General features: G+C 54.6%; 11 protein-coding genes across 11 annotated transcripts; 5 read left to right on the top strand and 6 right to left on the bottom strand.

Moving 5' to 3' along the window:
* Positions 1-1,134: 1,134 nt before the first annotated feature.
* On the top strand, positions 1,135-2,379 carry CLAFUR5_06598 (Stress protein DDR48; the record flags this gene model as incomplete). Its single annotated transcript, XM_047905746.1, has 6 exons — positions 1,135-1,180; positions 1,232-1,281; positions 1,343-1,624; positions 1,712-1,727; positions 1,816-1,886; positions 1,939-2,379. 6 exons carry the CDS (start codon positions 1,135-1,137, stop codon positions 2,377-2,379), a joined length of 906 nt encoding a protein of 301 aa, XP_047762240.1.
* Positions 2,380-4,134: 1,755 nt separating this feature from the next.
* CLAFUR5_06597 (Putative fructose-bisphosphate aldolase) lies at positions 4,135-5,109 on the bottom strand (the record flags this gene model as incomplete). The annotated part of the gene is made up of 2 exons (XM_047905745.1): positions 4,135-4,405; positions 4,496-5,109. The coding sequence occupies 2 exons, from the start codon at positions 5,107-5,109 to the stop codon at positions 4,135-4,137; spliced, it is 885 nt and encodes a 294-aa protein (XP_047762248.1).
* A 1,005-nt stretch (positions 5,110-6,114) lies between these two features.
* On the bottom strand, positions 6,115-7,202 carry CLAFUR5_06596 (NADH-cytochrome b5 reductase 1; the record flags this gene model as incomplete). Its single annotated transcript, XM_047905744.1, has 3 exons — positions 6,115-6,264; positions 6,315-6,994; positions 7,046-7,202. The coding sequence occupies 3 exons, from the start codon at positions 7,200-7,202 to the stop codon at positions 6,115-6,117; spliced, it is 987 nt and encodes a 328-aa protein (XP_047762247.1).
* Positions 7,203-7,767: 565 nt separating this feature from the next.
* CLAFUR5_06595 (Acetylesterase) lies at positions 7,768-8,958 on the top strand (the record flags this gene model as incomplete). The annotated part of the gene is made up of 3 exons (XM_047905743.1): positions 7,768-8,108; positions 8,159-8,483; positions 8,542-8,958. 3 exons carry the CDS (start codon positions 7,768-7,770, stop codon positions 8,956-8,958), a joined length of 1,083 nt encoding a protein of 360 aa, XP_047762250.1.
* A 344-nt stretch (positions 8,959-9,302) lies between these two features.
* CLAFUR5_06594 (N-acetylglucosamine-induced protein 1) lies at positions 9,303-10,113 on the top strand (the record flags this gene model as incomplete). Its single annotated transcript, XM_047905742.1, has 2 exons — positions 9,303-9,456; positions 9,584-10,113. 2 exons carry the CDS (start codon positions 9,303-9,305, stop codon positions 10,111-10,113), a joined length of 684 nt encoding a protein of 227 aa, XP_047762249.1.
* A 139-nt stretch (positions 10,114-10,252) lies between these two features.
* CLAFUR5_06593 (D-erythronate dehydrogenase) lies at positions 10,253-11,209 on the bottom strand (the record flags this gene model as incomplete). Its single annotated transcript, XM_047905741.1, has 1 exon — positions 10,253-11,209. One exon carries the CDS (start codon positions 11,207-11,209, stop codon positions 10,253-10,255), a length of 957 nt encoding a protein of 318 aa, XP_047762244.1.
* A 705-nt stretch (positions 11,210-11,914) lies between these two features.
* On the top strand, positions 11,915-13,608 carry CLAFUR5_06592 (MFS transporter prlL; the record flags this gene model as incomplete). Its single annotated transcript, XM_047905740.1, has 3 exons — positions 11,915-12,380; positions 12,447-13,039; positions 13,132-13,608. The coding sequence occupies 3 exons, from the start codon at positions 11,915-11,917 to the stop codon at positions 13,606-13,608; spliced, it is 1,536 nt and encodes a 511-aa protein (XP_047762243.1).
* Positions 13,609-15,125: 1,517 nt separating this feature from the next.
* On the bottom strand, positions 15,126-16,357 carry CLAFUR5_06591 (Septin spn3; the record flags this gene model as incomplete). Its single annotated transcript, XM_047905739.1, has 2 exons — positions 15,126-15,874; positions 15,928-16,357. 2 exons carry the CDS (start codon positions 16,355-16,357, stop codon positions 15,126-15,128), a joined length of 1,179 nt encoding a protein of 392 aa, XP_047762246.1.
* Positions 16,358-17,194: 837 nt separating this feature from the next.
* Positions 17,195-18,739, top strand: CLAFUR5_06590 (SVP1-like protein 2; the record flags this gene model as incomplete). The annotated part of the gene is made up of 1 exon (XM_047905738.1): positions 17,195-18,739. The coding sequence occupies one exon, from the start codon at positions 17,195-17,197 to the stop codon at positions 18,737-18,739; it is 1,545 nt and encodes a 514-aa protein (XP_047762245.1).
* A 636-nt stretch (positions 18,740-19,375) lies between these two features.
* Positions 19,376-20,140, bottom strand: CLAFUR5_06589 (uncharacterized protein; the record flags this gene model as incomplete). The annotated part of the gene is made up of 1 exon (XM_047905737.1): positions 19,376-20,140. One exon carries the CDS (start codon positions 20,138-20,140, stop codon positions 19,376-19,378), a length of 765 nt encoding a protein of 254 aa, XP_047761546.1.
* A 121-nt stretch (positions 20,141-20,261) lies between these two features.
* On the bottom strand, positions 20,262-20,531 carry CLAFUR5_06588 (uncharacterized protein; the record flags this gene model as incomplete). The annotated part of the gene is made up of 1 exon (XM_047905736.1): positions 20,262-20,531. One exon carries the CDS (start codon positions 20,529-20,531, stop codon positions 20,262-20,264), a length of 270 nt encoding a protein of 89 aa, XP_047762144.1.
* Between the last annotated feature and the right edge of the window lie 450 nt (positions 20,532-20,981).

Here is a 20,981-nt window from a genome sequence, read left to right as displayed (position 1 = left end):
CTGTTATTTCGAGCAACATATTCAATCGTACTCTCTTCTCACCAATGGAAATGGTCTGTTGGCTTCGCAATGCTCCTGTCATGACAAGAGTATGCAAGGTGCTCCCAGCAGGCATATGGTGGTGCATCCGCCCTCACGTTCTTTGAGGCACAAAACGTCCTAGCCTGGTCTTATCGCGTACGATCACAGCCTCGTGGTGGGCTCGAGGTATTTGAGCATCGGCATACCGACGATAGACAGTCCAGGTAGGGCATGGACTGATCGCGTCCTCTAAATCGATGGGCTGCGCCTTCCTATCAATGGCCTCGTCTCGCCATGAGGCGGTGCTCGGGAAGCGATTCTCCAAATCAGATGGCCGCCACTGCTGACGGATGGTGCTGCAGTGAGGCTGATCGAGGCATGAAGCGTCTACTGCATTGTCCACAGAGCGACGTCTTGCACGAGTGACTCCGGATACAGGAGGTGGCTCAAGAATAAGAGAAGTAGTGCTCATGACCCTGGAAGAGAACATCGGCAGCACGTTTTTCCACATGCCGAGATCGAGGGGAACGCAACTGCCTCCATCTCCACTTTCACCTCATCACGATCGATCACGACGTCCCTCAATCTCGCCCAGCTTGCGTGGCAGTGAAGACGCCTTCCCTCAGCTGCACCTGATCTGCAAGCCACAGCACTCTGCACGACCACGAAACTTGGCATGCTAGCGCTGAAGCTGCATGCTCCAGAAGCTCTACTCAGCTCGAAACCTGCTGCGCTCGGCACAGATGACGGACTTGCACCCCGATGCGACAAGCTGCAAGCAATCCCTCCACGTGGCTGACTCTTTCGCGAGGGCAACTGAATGAGGGACCAGAACCCGGTCTATCCTCTCCCTGCGTTTGCACACCTTTGCCTGGATTGCAAGCGATGCAGTGACGCCATTGGTGTACCTGACTGACGAGTCTCGACTGTCAATGGCACGACGGGCGAGAGTCTAATAGAGTATGTGTGTAAGGTGTGCTATATAATCTTCGGCGCCGATGTGGATGTAGAAGGTCCTTCGCTTCTGCTTTTCTACCTACTCATACCAAAGTATTCACAACACGCAGAACAGACATCACATCCCACATCCCACCCCCACGTCAGCAAACAAACATGTCCGGTTACGGAGACAACAACGACAACAGCTACGGCAGCTCTGGTGAGTCCACTCTCCCTCTCCAAGCCAAGGACCTGTTCTGAACTCTGGCAGGCCGCCAAGGCGATAGCTACGGAGACAATCAGAGATCTGGCGGACTCGGAGTACGTACCGTCATCATATTGCATCTCAACTGCCATGAAAACACCCTCTTATCAGCAGCAGGACAATGATCGCTCTGATCGTCTCGGTGGAAGCGACTCTTACGGCAGCAGCCGACGATCAGGTCAAGACGACATCGACAGCTATGGCAGCTCTGGCCGAAACACTGGATCTTCTGGCCTAGGCGGTAACAATAGCGATAGCTATGGCTCCGCCAGCCGCGATAATGATAATAGCTATGGCAGCAGTGGGACTGGACGATCGACAGGCTATGGAGGCTCTGACAGCTATGGATCTTCAGGCCGCGATAACGATTCCAGCTCCTATGGAAGGAGTACACAAGGCGTAAGTCTCTCTGCAGCTGCTGCGGCACAGCTATATCAGCAGCTGTTGGCACATATTCTTTGATCATTTGGCTAACAAAGTATCTAGGGAGGTGACAGCGACAGTATGTCTCACCCTCTCTCAGGTACCGTATCTGGACCTGGTAACCTCTACATCGATTCACCGAGGGCTTCAAACTAACACTACACAAGGCTTTGGCGACAAGACTTCATCCTTCGGCGACTCTGATCGCACTGGCGGCGTGAGCGGTGGCAGCTACGGCGTACGTCATCCCACGTGAAGAGCTTGTCTACAACATACTGACAGCCCTCAAGTCCTCTGACAACGACCGCACCAGCGGCTCCACAGGCGCAGGCTACGACAACAAGACTAGCTTAGGCTACGGCGACTTCGACCGCACGACCGGCAGCGACTCCTACGGCTCCTCCAACACCCGTGATAATGACAACTCCTACGGTTCGTCTAACACCAGCAGCGGCCTAGGAGGAAGCGACTCCTACGGCTCCTCCAACCGCCGTGACGACAACGACTCCTACGGCTCTTTCAACACAAGCGACGGTGGCTCATACGGCTCGTCTGGGAATGACTCGTACGGCTCCTCGAACCGCAACAATGATGGCAGCAAGAATGACTCCACCATGGGCAAGCTCATGGAGAAGGCGGGTGGAATGTTGAAGAATGATAACATTGCTGAGAAGGGTCGTGCGAGGCGTGATGAGGCTGCGTATGGTGGTAACAATGATAGCAACTACTAGACGTAGGGTGGTGGTAGGCAGACGATAATATTTCGCGACGCCTTTTCACGGCAGAATGGATCGATGACTTTATGGTGTGTTGTGCAGGACAGTACTGCCAGTTGCGCAAGCATCCGCCAGATGCACCTGGAGCTGTTTATGCACTGCAATGAGCCGGATCTTCCTTGACACTTGATGCTCCCATGGCGATGAACTGCGTGAAGACGATGGACGGCCATTCGCAGAGACGAGTGCAAATAGAGTGCCGTTCCAGGCTGAAATGCCCGTCTCCACTCACCTGGGCCTTGCTGGACATGGAACCATCATCACTTGAGCAGACCACGTTGCTCCAATCATCTGCTGCTGCTTGGGAGAATTTCATTACTAGTAAGCTTCGTAGTGTCGACCTATCTCAATCTGGGTCGCCTCGCAGCTTCCGTCTCCCTATCCTAATCCCCATGAAGCGCCTAGCCGGCAAGCTCCGTGGTATCGGTGGTGTCGGCGGCCTCTCAGGCGTCGGCATCCCATACTCATCCACCTCATCCCACTCAACCCCCCCCCCCCAAGCGAAACCGCATCATCAAAATGAGACTCCGTCGTGAAAATCTCCTTCGGCACTCTGAGCCTTCTCCCATTCCCGCAAAACCCCCACCTCGCATTCCGCTTCCGCTTCCGCGCCAGCTCTGCAACCGCCTCCTCGTGCAACTCCGCCCGCTCGACCTCCGACCCCGTATCTGGCTCGAGCTCCATTCTCACCCGACCCGGCCGACTGCCTGCCGATGCGCGGAGCTCGTCCGAGCACACGGCGTCTTGCGCGACGCAGTCGTAGCGCCTCTCGCACGACGGATACGCGCTGCAGAAATCGGACTGGACGCCGTGGAGACGCCAGGGGTCCGCTTGGTGCCAGGCGCATTCTGTGGTGTCGTAGAGCATGCCGAAGGTGAGCCAGGGAGGGGTGCGATGGGCGCCACTTCTCCCCCTTGGTCGGATGCTGATTGCTGAAGTTGAGACGGAGGAGCTTCCCTTTGCCTTTGCCTTTGCCTCTGCCTCCTCCCGCTTCGGAGGAGATGTTGAGGAGTAGTTGATCTGGTGGAGGGGAACAGGGTATCATCATCCTCCAGCTTGCGGTTGGGTATGTCATCTTTTCACACACCGGTTGGGAATGCCGGCGTCAAAATGCCACATGTGCATGAAAGGTGATTGTCGATCTGGATGGAAGGTGAAGCAATCCTGAAACCTGCTTCTCTCGAATATGGTGCTGAAATTTTCCCGCAAGAGAGGGTTCATCTGCGTCGCAGCCACGGTGTTATCGATGCGGGTGCTAGGGAGACCAGGATGCAGCCACATTGTGGTCAGAAGGGTCGTGTTGGTCGAGATGAGGATTTTCCATTGCTGGCATACCCGCTGCACCAGCAGGAGCTCCTTTTGTGATAGAAGGGAAAGAATGGGGTACAGTAACGCCGGTTCTTGGAGTGCTCGATGGGCCGCTGATGTTGACATTGTCCCAGACGAACGCTTACCTTCCAGTGAAGCGCAATCGTAGTTTGGGGCGGAAACCGCACGCTTGAAGTCTGATGACAACTCTGCCTATATAATCGATGTCAGCGGTAAAGACGCCATGCGTAAGTGTGAGGCAGTGAATTTTCGAAGTGCACAGGATGAGGCACAGCACCGTTCCTGCCAGAGCCTAGAAGCCGCCTGATCCGTGATCGACATAAAAGACACAAACAAGAGCGGCACCCATCCCATCAACAACCTCACCAGTCCCCCAACCACCTAAGCCTTCCCACTACTCCCAATAGCATCCATCCACCCCTCCGTCTGCCTCTGTATAAGCCGTGTCCCCTCCTCCATCAACTTCGTCAACGGCACTTTGCCCGTATTCTTCTCCACATACTCATTATAATCACTCAACACCAACTTATTCACATTAATCCTCGTGACACCTCTCCCTATACACTTCGCCATGATGTCGAGGGGGAACTCGTTGGTGCCGTGGAGCACGATTTGCACGCGGTTGGCGGATTTGGTTTGGATTGTGGAGAGGCTGGGGATAGACTTGTCAGTGGACGGGGGTTCGACTTCTTGACTGCTTCCTGTCCTCTCGCTGACGCTTGGAACGTGGGCTTGAACATACCGCTCATAATCCAAATGAATATTCTCCACACCATGATAATCACCATGGACATTCCCAAACGCGGGAGCCAAAAAATCAATCCCCGTAGCAATAAAATCATCAACCTCCTCCTCCGTCGTCATCATGCCCTCCAACTCCGCCGTATTCTTGACCCCATCTTCCCCTCCCTCGATCCGTCCTGGCTCGGCTTCCGTACTGATGCCCTTACTATGACACAGCGCTACTAGTTCTTTCGTCTTAGCCAGATTCTCCTCTTTCTCGTAGTGGCTCATATCCACCATGATGCTGTCAAACGCCGGCGTCCCATCCGCCGCCACAATTTCGCTCGCCTTCTTGATGATTTCCGGATCCTGGGCATGGTCCATGTGCACCGTGACCGGCACGGTAGCTTTACGCGCAGCATTCGCCGCCAGGTCAACGAACAGGGGCGAGTACTGCAACGCCCATGGGAAGAGGAGGATCTGAACGGGGGATCGTTTCGCTTCAGCTGCGGCTATTACGGCGACGATTGTTTCGAGGTTGTAGGATACGACGCCGAGGACTCCGTATTTGCCTTCTGCCGCCTTGTTGAGCATTTGAACGGCTCGATTGTTGTGGAGTTTGGCGAGCGTCATGGTTGCGGTCGTCGAATGCTGCGGTTGTCGATGGTCACAGTATCAATCGTTGGTAGTTGCAGTTTTAAGCTGTGATGGTGGTCTGCGAGGAGGATCGTAACAATATCCACGTCAATGCTTGGTAGTTAGTATAGTTTTGAAGGAAGTAAGTAAAGGTACTGATCGGCCAGCTCCCAAGAGAAGCTCGCCTAACATTCTTTACCATGGCGCCCCAATCGTTCTCTATACCCCACCACAGGCGACTGGCGGGGTAGAGCAGGCCGAGAATTGCGTCAGTAGCCAGGTACAGGACCGACGGGCTTTGACCGTCGCCCGTCACGGCTCTTTGATGGGTCTGGAGATATGTGGTGCTTGTGGAACGAATAGGCTGAACGTTGCTCCATGAGACAGCATCTGCCTGCCGGTCGCTTTGGCTGTACCATCAACCTCGAGTGTCTGGCGTTAGTACGATCGTGGTCTTGCAGAGGCTGTGATTCAACAGGAAGTCGCTCGGAACATGTCGTAAGTCGTTACGAGTGCAGCATGAGCACCTGAATGGACACCACAAGACGTCAAGTGGCCAGTGCGGGCGAAATGATTCGCAGAACCGTCAGCAGGTAGTAAGATCTGTCGATGGCTCGGGAAGTTGTCGCATTGAGACATTTCGAAAGCGATGAAAGAGTCTGTGATCGAAGCGTGCAGCGTATGAAGTGGCCGTGAAGTATGTACAGCTGTATATCGAATCTTCGACCGAGATCCGGCGGTGCTCGGCCTCCTGTGCAGCTTGACTGCATTTCTATGAACAAAATCAGCAGATCCACCACATCTTCCAGTCGAAGAGCAAGCCGCGATTCTACGAACGCCGTCCGCGAACGAAATCGCTTGAACGCAGCACTCTTAAAAGTCGTTGTTGCCTGGGAGCGTTGATGTCTCCTGTGGTGCTCTTCGCGCCTCGACGCGTTGTGGCTGCGAGGTGAGTGATATGAAGACATGAGTTGAGTTTCTCGGGCTTCCGTTTCGATCGATTTAGAACGCGAAGACCTGGTCCTCGAGCTTGCTGACAGGCCTTGCCTTTGCATATCCGAGCGACTCGGCAGCCTTCTTGATGGCAGACACCATCGGTGGAGGACCGCACAGAAGGAGCTTGACATCCTTGGCTGGTGGTGGAAGACGTCCCTAGAGCAGGTCAGTACACACAATGCTGCAACAACTGCACCACGACAGACCTTGATCATTTCACCGGTGACGAAGCCAACGCCGCCTGCCCAGGTCTCCGGTGGGTTGTTCAGGACATAGTAGACGTTGAAGTGCTCGTCCTCGGCCGCTAGCTTGTCGAGATCGTCCTTGAGCAGGATGTCCTCTGGGTTGACGTTGGCGAAGATCAGGTCGACCTTGGTCTTGTCGCCAGCCTTCCTTCCACGTTGAATGGCTCGAGCGACCTGCAGCATTGGAGTGATGCCAGTTCCACCAGCAATCATACCGATATGACGAGCCATGTTGGGGGTGTAGACCATGGCACCCTTCGGACCCCGGACCTTCATCTTATCGCCGACATTGAGTGTAGCGAGATGGCGGGAGATGTTGCCAGTAGGATAGCTCTTGACAATTAGATCAAAGTAGCCCTTCTCGTTGTCGGATGAGATTGGGGTGTATGAGCGCACAACCTCTTTCGTCGTGACTTCGCCAGTCTTTGGGTCCTTGACATCGAGAGTCGCGGCGAGGGAGATGTGCTGACCGATGGGAAGGCCGAGGATGGCATCTTCGGTTGGGAGGGAGAAGCGGTAGATGGCGGTGTTGTGGGAGATCTGCGTCTTCTTGGTGATGGGGAATTCCTGGAACTCGTCTGGCTTCAGGACAGTTTTTGGTTGGGAGGGCGCAGGTACGGCCGGTGTCGGTGTCTTGGTTCCTGGCGGGGGTGTTAGTTGTAGTCGGTGAAGGCAAGAGGTGGTCACCATACCGCCAGTGACGAGCTGGAAGCCGGTCAATGCGACTGCCACAGCAATTGCCAGAGGGATCAGTTCCTTCTTGAAAAGTGTCGCGGCGCCGATCAAGACTGCGGATGGAATGTATGCGAATTGCACCAAATGCGCTGCCAATGGGTTGGTGCTCGACATTGCTGCAGACTTGCGTTCTAGTCACTGTGCAAACCGAGACTTCGCAAGACGCCGGTGAAGCTGTTGTCCGGGTGTACTGTCGATGCCAACGCAGGCTACGTCGCAAGTCCAGTTCGGTGGTTGAGTGCCTCGAAGAATATCAGTCCATCATGCCCGTGCCCCACGTTCTGGAGAGCTCCGGATTCTCCTTCCTCACAAGGCGTACTTCCGAGCTACCGGGTTCCGACAACGGGTCTCGAATCTTACCACGACACGACTCTCTACATCCTTTCATCTTCCACAAAATATCCTCACGCTGAGCAGCTCACGTCAGCCACTACACCGCAACAACTGTTACCTGGCTCCGGTGCTGAAGCAGCGAGCCTCACATTGTACCATCCTGATGACAGGCATGTGACAATACCTAGGTCCCGATTTTGCCTTTCTCCTCCCAAGTAAAGGCTTGGACATGGGAGGCGTCCAATAAACGCCTGTACCTGGTCTCCTACGAGCCGCTTCCAAGAAGAGCCCTCTACGGTAGGAAAACAATGCTTCCTTTCCTTCCACCACGACTTCATCACCTCTCATGACCCTCATCAAGTCTCCACGATTGATCTTCGTCTTCGCCACGGTTTGCTTCTTGAGCTTGTCGCTGCTGTTATATCAGTACGATGCACTGCTAGCCCGCTTGAGGATCGCGAATGTCTTGACCACAGATGCTGGCACACCTCGTGGGCCATACGCTTCCAGCTATGGCCGAGGTAATCACTGGCATGGCTGGTCAAACATCCATCACGTCTTCATATTCGGCGATAGCTGGACGACGACTGGATTTGAGATTGACGATGCCCAGCCGACTGTCGAAAATCCTCTAGGTAACCCCGATTGGGACCCACGAAACTGGCATCTTGGTGCCGGTACAAACTGGTGAGTATCATCAGTTTGTTCTTGGTCGATTTTGCTCACCATGATTGTAGGGTCGGCTTCATCACGGCATGGCACAACGCCAGCCTGGTCCGAACAGTGGACCTGGCCTACGGTGGCGCAACCGTCGATATGGACCTCATCCACCCTTTCGAAGAGATACCACCGGGCATGAGAGATCTGGGCTATCAGGTCAATGAGCTCTTCAAGCCGAAATATGCCATGCACCCAGACTACTTCGATTGGACGAACGAAAACTCGCTGTTCATCATATGGATCGGGTTGAATGATGTTCACAATGCAAACGTCAACAACTCGATGAGATTCGGCCAAGTTTTTGAGCAATTTCGAAACCACGTCGAGCAGCTTTACGAAATGGTGAGTCGATTGCACAACCCACTGGCTCAGACTAGCTCATGCTGATAAAGAGCCACAGGGCGCCAGAAACTTCATGTTCCTAAAGATCCCACCCATCCAACGCTCCCCCCTCGCCGCACGCGAGCACATGGTCGAGAACTGGACGTCCTGGGTCTCTGCCTGGAACACCAATCTCACAACCCTTGTCCAAACCTTCACCCACAAGCACCCAGACTCCATAGCCTTTGTCTTCGACACATACAAGCTATTCCACGACGTCATGGAAGACCCATGCTCGTTCGAAGCCACGTGCGAGTTCAAGGACGTGACTACAGCGTGTGTGTGGTATGCTTGGGGGACGGATGAGTGGAATTCGTGGAATGAGAATTGCACGTATAGGATTGATGAGTATTTGTGGATGAATCCGATTCATCCTACGACGAGGATGCATAATTTGACGAGTTTGCTGATGGCGGAGGCGTTGATGGAAGGGTGAGGGAGATGTCTTGGAGTTTGTAGTGACATGCAGAAACTATGAGACCAGAAGTCATACTATCAATACGCACAATGCAGTCCATCTTTTCGCCATGTCCATTCTCTCATCCATGATCATCGGTTGGGGTTCCTCGGAAGCCTCGCATTCCAACCCTCCGGAAAGTCCTTCCCGTTCTAGCTTCACTTCCCAGCAAGTCAGGAACGCGCGAAGGGTCCAGGTGGAACTCCAAAAGCTGGAAGGAATAAGCCCAGCACACCCTCACAGCTTCGGTCCTGCACCGCAACACACCATGGCTTCAAACACGGGAATCATTTTTGCTTCCACGCCAGATCACAACAGAAGCAATGGGTGAAACAACCACCACCGACATCATCCCCCCCGACGAAATCGACTACAACGACCCTCCCTTCCCCCTCACCGCCATCGACCGCGAGGTCTTAGCGACGAAAGATGAGGACTATCATAGAATTACGTGGGAGGACTTGAGGGAGATTATAGGTATGTAGGCAGAATGCATTACTACTACACCGTCTCGCGTCGTACCATACCTCCGAACTCCACAGCACTTTGCCTGCTCGCCCTCGCTCGCTCTCGAGCCCAACTGACAAGGGGCCTGCACGCATAGCGACCAACACCCTCGAGCAACTAAAACGCCTCCCCTCCGACCTGCGCCGCTACCTCGCCTGGTCCCACAATATCAAGCGCCAATACGGCGGGATAACACCTTTCGTAATCCAAGAACGGCTTCACTGGACTCCCTCAGATCCAACTCCAACCCAGACACCACCAACCGCCCCCCCCCCACCAGCCTTCCCTCACCACTCCTCCATCCCCTTCTCCGACGCCCGCGACTACGCAATCCTCAAGAACGACTGGCCCTACGGTTTCGAAGCAGGGATTACACATTTAATAGTCTGGAGCAAGACGCCGATTGAGGTGGATGCGGAGAGGGGGGATGTTACGGAGGGTGCTAGGGGGGTGATTGAGGAATTTGTTAAGAGGGTTTTTGTGGATGTGGTGGGAGAGGGGAGGGTGTTGTGGTTTAAGAATTGGGTTAGTTTGCAGAGTGTGAGGGGCGTGGATCATGTGCATGTTTTGGTTAGGGGGGCGACGGAGGAGATGGTGGGGAGGTGGTGTGGGAGGGGGGATGTTTGAGATGGGTTTGGGGGAGGGGGGAATATGAGGGATTGAGGAGGGGAAGTGGTGTTTTCAGTGGTGATGGTCGTGATATACAACATAGATCTATAGACATGCTGCTGCATATACACCATCACATCGTCATTTACTGCTACAGCTACTTCAACGTCGCCGCAAAATCCTCCACAGCACTCTTGAAATTCTCATCACTCACAAATCCCAACCCCCTCGCCTTACTCACATCAAACGTCGTCGGCCAACTATCCAACATCGCCTTAATCTCTGGACTCGCCTTCTCCCTCTTGACCAACTTCACAGCCTCCTCACCTCCAACCTCTCTCAATGCGTCCAGCATATCCTTGACCGTGCTCGTAATCCCCGGCAACAAGATCTGTCGAATATGCGACGGCATGCAATCATTCGGCAGCGTCAAAACGTGCTTCAAATTCTTGATCAACGTCTTGGGAGAACAGAGCCAAGCCTTGAAGTCGTCGTCACAGGGGAGGACGGATTCCTGCCCTTGCAGTGGCTCGCGGATGATGCCCGACATCCAGGAACTCGCTGCTTGCGTGGGCTTGCCGGGTCTCACGGAGATGGTAGGGAAACGGAGTGTGAAGCCGTTGATGTAGCCGCGACGGTTGTAGTCGTTGACGATGTATTCGACCATTGCTTTCTGTGTGCCATAACTTCCCTGCGGCGTGGGGACAGTCTGCTCGGAAGGTTGGTCGGGGAGGGGTTGGCCGAAGATCGCAGTGGAGGAACTGTATATGAACCTCACACCGGGGATCGTCTTGCGGATTGCTTCGAGGAGGTTGAGAGTGCTGTGGAGATTCACCTTGTAGCCTAGTTCGAGATCCGTCTCGGAGCCGGCGGACATGATGCCGTGGAAGACGTACAGGGCGTCGAGATCCTTGGAGAGGACGGAGTCGGGCGATTCGGCGAGGTCTGCTTTGATGCATGTTGCGTTCTCCTTGTTGGAGGCGGCGGCTGGAACGGGAGGTTCCAAGATGTCCGCCAAAACGACTTTGTGTCCGTCGTTGAGGAGGTGCTCAGCAAGCATCTGCCCTACGAAGCCTCCGGCTCCGGTGATGAGGATTTTTTGTTGTTGGGACATGGTGATGGTGATAGTAATGGATCTGGTTTCTCTTTCTTGATGGGCCAGGCGTTCCTCACTTCGACGTCAGACCCGATCTTTCGTGATAACCAGTTGTGACTAGCGTCGAGGTAAGGTCCAAGAGGTGTGGTGCGCCAAATGACTCAGCCGAGTATTGTTGTGCCGACGTGGTATTTCCAGGTGAAGTTTCTCAACTTGCTGATGAGTTCCAAGCGCTTCATGTTGACGAAGAAGCTTCTATAACGACCCCCAAGAAGCTCCAGGGCCAGCTCTCTGCGCCAATGACACCGAGCTCGCAGCTGCTGGAAGTACCTCAGTGTCAACGGGAGATCAACTCCCGAAGTTCTGCGGAAAAAGAGCGTCGCCAAAGGTCGGCATCTGCTTTTGTGTTTAGCCGCCAAGAGCACTCGCCCCACCTTCTCTGTGGTGTGAATCCTTGCGAGAACGCGAACGCCACGCGGTTGTTGCTCCAGTCTTCTTTCACCCCGTGGAGAACTTCACCCTCTATCCGCAATCTTTTCACCCAGCACCGGGTGCATCATGCTATCATCGCATTGCAGCACATGTGGAACAGATATCCACATTGCCTCGCACGAGGACGGATCGCAATGGCGGCAAAGACGTGAGCAGGTCAAGTAGAAGAAGTCTTTCCTATATCCCTCGCGTACGCGTCTCTCGTCCCTGCCATTTCCTATCCTACCCACCATGGACGCAGACTCCAAGCACTCAAAACAATCCACCGAACTCCACGAAATCCGCAAGAGCCTCGACAACGCCAAAACCGTTGCCCTCAAGGATGGTAACCACGAACAAGCCGCCTTCTTCGAAACTTTCGCCACAAAGGACGCAGAATGGGTCTCATACCAGAACAAAAAGCTCCTCCGCAAAGTCGACATGCATCTCCTCCCCATGCTGATCCTCATGTACCTCTTCAACTTCCTCGATCGTTCAAACTTAGCACAAGCGCGAGAGGGCACGTTGGAAGCTGATCTGGGGATGAAGGGGACGGATTTCAATCTGGCCACGAGCATTTTCTTCATTGGGTATCTGTTGATGCAGTTGCCGAGTAATATGTTGATTATACGCGTAAGGCCGAGCTTGTATTTGGCGGGCGTGACGACGCTGTGGGGCGTTGTGTCGACTTGTAATGCGGCGACGCATAATTTTACTGGTGAGATGGACGCCCTTGGGTTTGAGACGATTATCGGATGCTGATAAATATCGCCATGGTCTGCAGGTCTAGTCGTGGTACGATTCTTCCTCGGTTTCGTGGAAGCGCCCTTCTTCCCTGGCGTCATCTTCCTGATGTCCTCATGGTACACCCGAGCAGAATTGACCCGAAGAGTGGCCTGGTTCTACTCAGGTAGCTCCCTGGCCAACATGTTCGGTGGACTTCTCGCTGCAGGCATTCTCGGCAATCTCCACGATGCCATGGGTCTCAGCGGCTGGCGCTGGCTGTTCATAATCGAAGGCACCATTACCATCTTCTTCGGTCTGTGTGCTGGCTTCCTCCTCCCGGACTACCCATCAACGACCCGCTGGCTTACACAGGAGGAGCGCGCGTTTGCGGCATGGCGTCTCTACAGCGATATCAATGAGTCGGACGATACGCATTCGGCGGGTGTCTGGGATGGCATCAAGCTCGCTCTGCAGGATTACAGGTTGTACCTCTTCACTTTGCTGCAGCATATGAGCTTGCTGTCTCAGACCTTCCAATACTTCTTCCCCTCCATCGTTCAGACGCTCGGGTATGGTAATATTGCAACTCTACTCCTCACGGTGCCGGTCTGGTTCGCTACATTCTTGACATCCATCATCGTCACGCTCACGGTACGTTCTTCCACCTTGCACTGCACTGCCTCAGCCCTAACCCATCCCCGATCACCACCTCGTCAACACCCACCACTAACACCCCTCTCCAGGCCTCCAAAACGCAAGACCGCTCCCTCCACATCGCCATCCTAATGCTCCTCGCCGCAATCGGCAACGCAATCGTCACCGCCACCACCTCCGTTGGCGCCCGCTTCTTCGCAATGTTCCTCATGCCCATGGGCGCCGTCTCCGCCTTCGTCGTCATCGTCCCCTGGATCGCCAACTCCTTCCCTCGTCCCTTGGTGAAACGCTCCGCATGCGTGGCGATCGCGAATATGATTGGCAATACGGCGAGTGCGTATGGGAGTTATATGTATCCGTCGAGCGCGGCGCCACAGTATGTACCCGGTGGCAGTGCAAATGCGGTGATTTGCTTGGGGGTTGCGGCGTTGGCGCTTAGTTTGAGGTGGGTCCATAAGAGGGGGAATAGAAGGCTTGAGGTGGTGGAGGAGGTGGTGGAGTATAGTCGTGGAAGTGGTGGGGAGGGAGGGGAGGGGAGGAGGGTGGGGTTGAGGTATGTTTACTAAACGACGGATATTGTTACTGCAGTGCTGGTCAAGTCCTTGTGTCACCTGAAGATGAGTGTCATAGTCTGGCAAGTGGCCCATACAGACAGTACTAGCGATGCCGCTCCTAGCAGCACTTCACCACCGCACCATCCCAACGATGACGATCGCTGAAGTCAGCTTCGTTTGGGTAATATGTAAACCTCTTCTAGAGAAGCACCTACGCGGATACAAGACAATCTCAACACATCCCCGCGCAGCCTCTGAATTAGCCCCAAGAATTAGATCCGCCGCCCTCGCAGCAACAGCACGCCACATCGCCACCACATGTCCATTCAATTACATCGGCAGCACACTCGCATCCACCACTCTGACACTCTCCGTTGCCCTAGACTCGCAGCCCTGGATCTACCACCCCGCCCAACGAGCGGGACATCATGGAGGCTGTGCCAACTGGGCAAAGTTGGTACTACCTAGCATATGATCACATTAACTCCAAGCAAGAACGACAGGAGACGCAAGGAGAGTAGGCCGGCTTCCAGTCCTATTCGAGGAAGGATTCCCATTATGGATCCGTGGCATTCTCCCGTATGGTATGTCCTCTGGCAATGGGAAGCAATGGCGTAAGGCTAGATGAGGCATTGCATCTGTACTGTACTGTAGAAGGTACCAACCTTTCCCACATACCAAAAACCTCGGACAACACGCCGTCCAGCCACACACCCTGCCACTCAACATACCCATCCCACCCACAAGTCTGCCCGCCTTATAGGTCATTGCCCTACCATCAAGAGCCTCTTGGACAGCACAGCGCTTCTGTGTACCCAGTCAAAAGAGCCACCATCGATACCTAGAGCTTGAGGATCCGTGCTGTTGAAGTCGATGTCGTCGCCTTCGTCGGGGCCGGATTCGAGCAGTGTGACTGTGTTGATGGGGTCTGCTGGGGAGAAGGGTTGGCGAGGACTAGACCGCATGTGCCGGCGCCGACGGTGATGTAGTGTCCTGCGAGTGCTGAGATTGATGGCAGTAGTATGCTGATTGTGGTGGAGACACGCTGCATTTGTGCCATTGTTGCGTGCGCTTTGCTTGATACTTTCAGCTGTGAATGAGTTCAGGGATCCGATCATAACACAAAGCTGAGCACCACAAGCGAAGTGCATCAACTAGCTGAAAAGACATGCATGCATGATCCGCGCACTCACAGCACTCTCTGGAGCGGCGCAGGTCTGATTGAGAGAGACCATATGAGTAATATTACTATACGTTCACAGCAACTACAGACCCGATAGCTACACGATGTGGGTATTCTCTGCCTTTCACGTCCAAAGAGGAATCAGATACCCGCTGACCAATCCTAAGATACACGCTCGAGTACAAAGGAAATTCTTCTCTTCTCTTCCAACTTGGCCACTGTCCGCAAGGCCGGGGCTTTGGCCTGGGTAGTGGTGTCCATGCTATTTCCGCATCATATTCGATGCCTCGCGGGTAATGGCGTTGCCGCGCTGATATCTTGCTTGTCCACGATCTCTCCTCGGTGCTTAGTGCGTCGCACCAGCGACACTCTCGTCATCCTCGGTCAGAGCTGGCTGGCTTGGTGTCTGTTCCCGGACCATTCTGCTCTCGAGCTCCTTGAGTTGCGACTCACGTGCCAACAGCTCTTGCCTCTTCTCGTTGATCTCACGCTGGACCTTGACCTCAATCTCACGAAGCTTCTCCTCCTCGCGGCGCAGCTGCTCCTCCTTGAGGCGGACGGATTGGGAAGCAAGCGACTGTGGGTCCAAGCTGTCGTTCTCTGGGTTGACCATTCCGGTGGAGTCGTTGACGCCAGCTACGCTCTTAGACAGCTTCTCGGTGCGGTAATTTTCGTAGAGGAAGTCATGGGTGATCTCCTTGAGATCTGCCAAGTGGGAGTGGAGAAGGGCGGATCGAATTGCAAGGAAGTCGCTGTGTCGTGGGTTCTCGACCTCGACAACACCCCATGGGTATTGGCGTGCGCGCACACGCTTACCGTCGAGCTCGAGAATGTCATCCGAACCAACGATGGCGAACGGCATCAGGCCACGAAGCTCGGCGTTCTCCTCGACAGTGTCCTCGTCGTCCTCTTCGATGTCGTATGGGAAGTTGTAGACTGGGATGCGGTAGTGCTCGATGTCCTCCATAATGAGCTTTTTGCTCTCGGCGAGTTCGAGTGGGGTGAGGGAGTCGGCCTTGCCGATGACTGGGATGACGTTGACACGTGGGCTGAGACGGCGCATCAGTTCGATGTCAAGCTCGCGGAGACCGTGACCTGCGAAATGTGTGAGTTGCCGTGCTGATGCAGTGGAAGCAGAATGAACATACCAGTTGGCTGGACAAAGTAGAGGAGAACGTGGACTCTGTTGTCCCTGAATCGCGGGTTACGCTTGATTCTGCTCTCCTCTGCCAAGATGTCATCGTATTGACGCTCAAGGTAGCTGGAGATCTCGCCGAAAGAGGCTTCATTGTCAATGCTGTCACCGAAGCCGGGTGTGTCCACGATGGTCAACGAAACCCTTGTGCCCTCCTCATCCAGTTCCAGCTCGACGGTAACTGGTTTGATCTTGACACCTTCCTCGAGATGCGCAGTGGTCGGGTCGTCGGTGTCGAGGGGGGTCAAGACCTGGCGACCGCAGAGTGTGTTGACGAAGGTTGTGCGACCAGTACCTGAGGCACCGCAGACCATCAGACAAAACTGAATACCTTTCTTCACATTCTTCTTGCGGCGGAGCTTGATGGCGGGGGAGGAAGACATGGCGCTGTCTCGCCGCGAGGATGCTATCCTGGGCGAATGTTCCGCTGTGTTGACGTGGGTTGGAAGGAGTTGATGAACGTGAGCTGTAGGCACTTCGTTAGCGATATCGCGCAATGTATGGCTGTGACAATGGCGGACGACCACGTAGGCCATTCAGCGCCATTGGGTTTGCGGATGGACAGTTGGCAGGCCCCTGTCCAATGGTTCTGCGATTACTTCGAAAGATTTGGTGATGACTGACCTGATTCCTCACGTGAGTGCCGCAAGGTGCTTGATTACTTTGCTGTTGGTGGGTTACGAGAAGCGGTGCGGGTGTATCGAGTGAAGTTGGAGTGTTGTGTCGTGGTCAAGGCAAGCCGCGCAGGTCAGGTCGGGAGGAAGGGTGGACCGCGACTGCTGGATGCTGGTCCCTGGCAAGAGCAAAGGGGCATCAAGCGTGTCTTGGCACTTTCGGCAGTTTCGGAAGGTGCGCATCTTCCGGGGCAAGCGCCACATGGCTCGTGCCTGTCGACCGTGCTTGCTACGTGCATGTGATCTATTCTGGTCACGAACATCTTCTTGTCGCTTTGCCATCAGACAAACTGTTGCCTGAGCCACGTCTGACATCTTGCTCATATCGAAGTATGAAGACCTAAGACTTTGAGACACCATCGACCTGAGAAGTCGCGCCACTACAACCACAACAATCATAACTTGCATGCGGTGTCTGGCTGGGAGGTCATAGGATAATGTCAGGTCGTTGAGCGTATCAGGTGGACTATCGAGACTGGAACTCTGACTGCGGGATCGCTCCACGTATCCTTCTGCACACAAGAGGAACCACTCCTCTTCGGCACAATGAACACACGGCAAGCTATACAGCCTCTGGTAAATGCCAACGTTCTATCTGTATCGTACTCACCCTCGAGAAAGCGCTTCTGCACTGCCTTGAATGATGGCTTGAGAGTATTCCGTACTGACAACTGCCTAACAACAACGCACCTCCCCTTCGAATGTGGCATCGCCGTCGCCGAAGCACTGGATGATCGGTACTACGCTTTTGTGTGCAGTCACAAGGGTACTATCGGCGGGCCTGGTATCCTCGTCTTCTGGGATACCATCACAGACAGCGAAGTCACACGCTTCGATTTCCACGAACCTGTGCTCGGTCTGCGACTATCATCAAGATGGTTGGCAGTCGTGCTTGAAGAGCGCACAATTGTGTTCCAATACCAGAAGATCCATCCGCAAGCTCCTCCAACACCCCCCGCCGATGACTCGGATTCCCAGGATACCGACGTAGGTTTGCAAGAAGTCATCCTCGATGCACCGAATGCAGTGCATTCCCTCCACAGGACCGCTGCGAATCCTTTCGCTGTGGCGAGCTTGGCTAACGACCTACTGGCACTACCCGCGCAGAGCGTAGGACAAGTACAGCTAATATCGCTCAAGTCTGGTGGCGGCAGCACGAAACGAGTCGTACGAGCACATAACTCGTCTCTACGCTGCTTAGCGCTATCCAGTGACGCCTCTTTACTGGCGACCGCCAGCGAACAAGGCACCCTCATCCGTGTGTACAGCACCAAAACACTCGACCAAATCGCAGAACACAGACGCGGCATGGATCACGCAATCATACAATGCCTAGCATTCAGCCCTGGAAACAAATTCGTAGCCTCAACCAGCGACAAAGGCACACTCCACGTCTTCGACCTCCGACCTACAGATTCCAGCGAGATAGCCCCTGCTCCTCGAGACCAACGACAACACCGCAAATCACAGTCCTACGCAACCCATCGCCTCTCGGGCACAAACTTCGACTCCGACTCCCTCTCCGGCGTCTCCGCCGGCCGCTCCTCCCCATCCCGCTCCACAGCCATCGCAGGCGGCGCAGGCACAGCCTACCAAGGCAGCGTTCAAGAATACTATGGCCTCCGCCCTCCACCCCCATCCGCCACACCACCCGCACGAGACGTCGCAGTCTCCGCCATCGCCGCACTAAAAGCTAGTCCTTTCGCCCCCCGAGTCTTCAAAGATCAACGTAGCGTAGCATCCGCACCATTCTACACTGGTGAAGATCCACCGCATTGGCAAGGCGGACCGGCGTATAGCTGGACTGTGACGCCGAATGGGGGGAAGAAGAGAGTCAAGAATGCTGTGCTGCCGTTACCGAACGATCCGACTGGCCGGCCGCCGAAGGGGATCATGGCGTTTGCGCCGGGGGAGAAAGGGGTGAGTGATGATGATGGAGCGGTTATTTATGTGGTCGGTGGAGGGAGCGATGCGAGGTGGGAGATGTTCTCGCTGGTGCCTGCTGTGGGGAGTGATGGGGTTGGGGTGGGGGGTTGGGTTTTGGTTAATAGAGGGTTCAGGAAGTATCTTACAAGGCAGTTTGCGGAGTGAGGTGGAGGTCATGAAGGTAGAACTCGATGCATTGCCGCATTTACGCTATGCTACGAGATTTGTGCCACTGACAACACCACACATCCGCACTATTCAACAAACAGGACCGTAGAGCCGTTTCTGTGTCTTGACATACCGCAGAAACTCAGGCGACCCAAGTTGTCGCGCCTGACAGTGTCGATACTCAATCCCATTCCTTGCTTCCGCTCTCGTTCGCATCCTCGTCTCCCTTCTTAATCTCGTCAACTCATTCGGTCCAAGCCGCTCTCGCGTCTTCCTCGGGAATCGAGCTTTGCAGGGAACACCGACAAAGTAAATCCTTTCCCCTTCAACCTCGAAGAGGTCATCGAGATAGAGGTACTGGAGATTGCGAGCGGAGAGAGTAGAGAAGATGGGGCGGTATGTGCCGTGCGCGAGGTGGATGCGGGTGAGGTCGAGGTGCTGGAGGCGTGGGCAGTTGGTCAAAAATTGGTGTAGGGATGTGGATGTGGATGTGCATTGTATTCCGCGGAGAGTTGGGGTGGTGAGATGAGGGAGTGATGCGGAAGAGGCGATGTGATTGAAGAAGTGGCGCTCTTCGATGAGGCCGGGAGTTAGCGAGGACGTTGCTTCTTGACCTGGAGCCGGAATGCTGAATCAGTGCAGATCTAGCCTTTCCAGTCCAATAAGAAGCTTGAGAAAGGATGTGAATTGCTCCACGTGGTTGCTAGCTAGCTCTGTGTCCTGACCTTCCAATGCAATCAGCGATGCAGATGAGGAAAGACTGAGCGATAAGCTCTTCAACGTAGCAATTGGAGTATATAGGAAAGTCGGGCAAGACGCGAACTCGTCGAATCCCAAGCTGCAGTTGCCGGTTGTTGCAAAGAAGCATAGTCCCTCTACCAGCAGCTCACTCTCCGAGACTGCCGCCATTGCATCTCGATACAGGGCTCCGGCCAGCAGCCATATATGCCTCCAATGCTTTCTGTTGGGCGCACATCGCTCTCCTGTGTCGTCTTTAGCCCAGATGTCCAGAACGATCTCCCGCAAACTTTTGGCGCGAGAGTGTTGTTCGAGGTTCTTGAAGCAATCTGTGAAAGCCGCAATGGTCGAGCTACCTTGGACGTTTCGGCTCTCGGGGAAATCATAGCGAACAAGCGACAAAGTCTCCAAGAGGCATCCAAGACCTCCCGACTGTGTCATTCGCATGAAGCTCTCAATCTTCTTCAAGTCGTCCACGTCTATCTCTTTGTGGCGGAAGAAGGTCTTGAAACGTCCATGGGATGCCTTTGCTGCAAGCTCTTTCGAGGTCAAGCGGAATTTGCACACGTCGGTAAGGTCCAGGAGCGTGACGATCTCCTCGACGACTTCTAGAGGTAGGCCATCCAGGTAAGGCTGTGCCGATATCGACAAGGTGGACATCGTGGGCAGCGAACTTCGAAGACCCTACGAAAGTGTCGATGGAACCCTGAGCCGTTGGGTTGGTACGACGCGTCCTCTTCCTTTGCTCATCAACGCGATACCGCATCCTATAGACGTCCCTCTACTCCCCATGCACATCCCCCAACTGCCTCTCCTTCCAGAAACCCGCACTCTGCGCGATAGCCCTCACTGTTGTGGGCTGATTCGTAAGAGTCGCGAAGCCGTAGTCTGCGAGAAGTACTACGAATAGTCCTTGCGCTACGAGCGCGCCCATGATACGTGAGGAAGGGGCAGGGGTGCGTTGGAGGCCGAGGAAGGTGCGCTTTTGTGAAGGGTGGGGTAGGAAGCGTGGAGGGCTTCGGCGGAGGGTGTGGGAGTGAGTGAAGGGCATGGTGTTGGGTCGAGGCATAGAATTGACTGTTGTGTGTGGAAAGAGTTTATGGATAGAGGACGATGATGGGATGATTCGGCTCAGATCCGACAGCAGCCCTATTTAGCAGGGGGCGGTTCGTGTTAGTAGGTAGGTACTGCACGTGTTTCTGCTGCAGCGCGAGTACGACGATGTCTGGGCGCTGCAACAGCGCATTGGAGGCGCAGCGAGCTACCACAACGTAAGCACATCCACCACAGCTCAAGGCCCAGACCTCGACAGTCCAGAGAAGAGACAGCAATCGAGAGAGACGACCAGATTGCGACCAAGACCATACCCCAGACGTCCCACTCCCGCTGGTTGTTGTTGTCACTCGTTTCTTTGACTTCCTAGCCCATCCCGCATTGCGACCCTGAAGCCTGAAGTAGAGACCTGCTTGCCTGCCTGCCCTGAAACACCCAAACACCCTGC

The sequence above is a fragment of the Fulvia fulva genome, chromosome 5 (genome assembly GCF_020509005.1).
Source record: "Fulvia fulva chromosome 5, complete sequence".
Classification (NCBI taxonomy): Eukaryota; Fungi; Ascomycota; class Dothideomycetes; order Mycosphaerellales; family Mycosphaerellaceae; genus Fulvia; species Fulvia fulva.
This window is presented reverse-complemented; position numbering and strand designations above follow the sequence as displayed.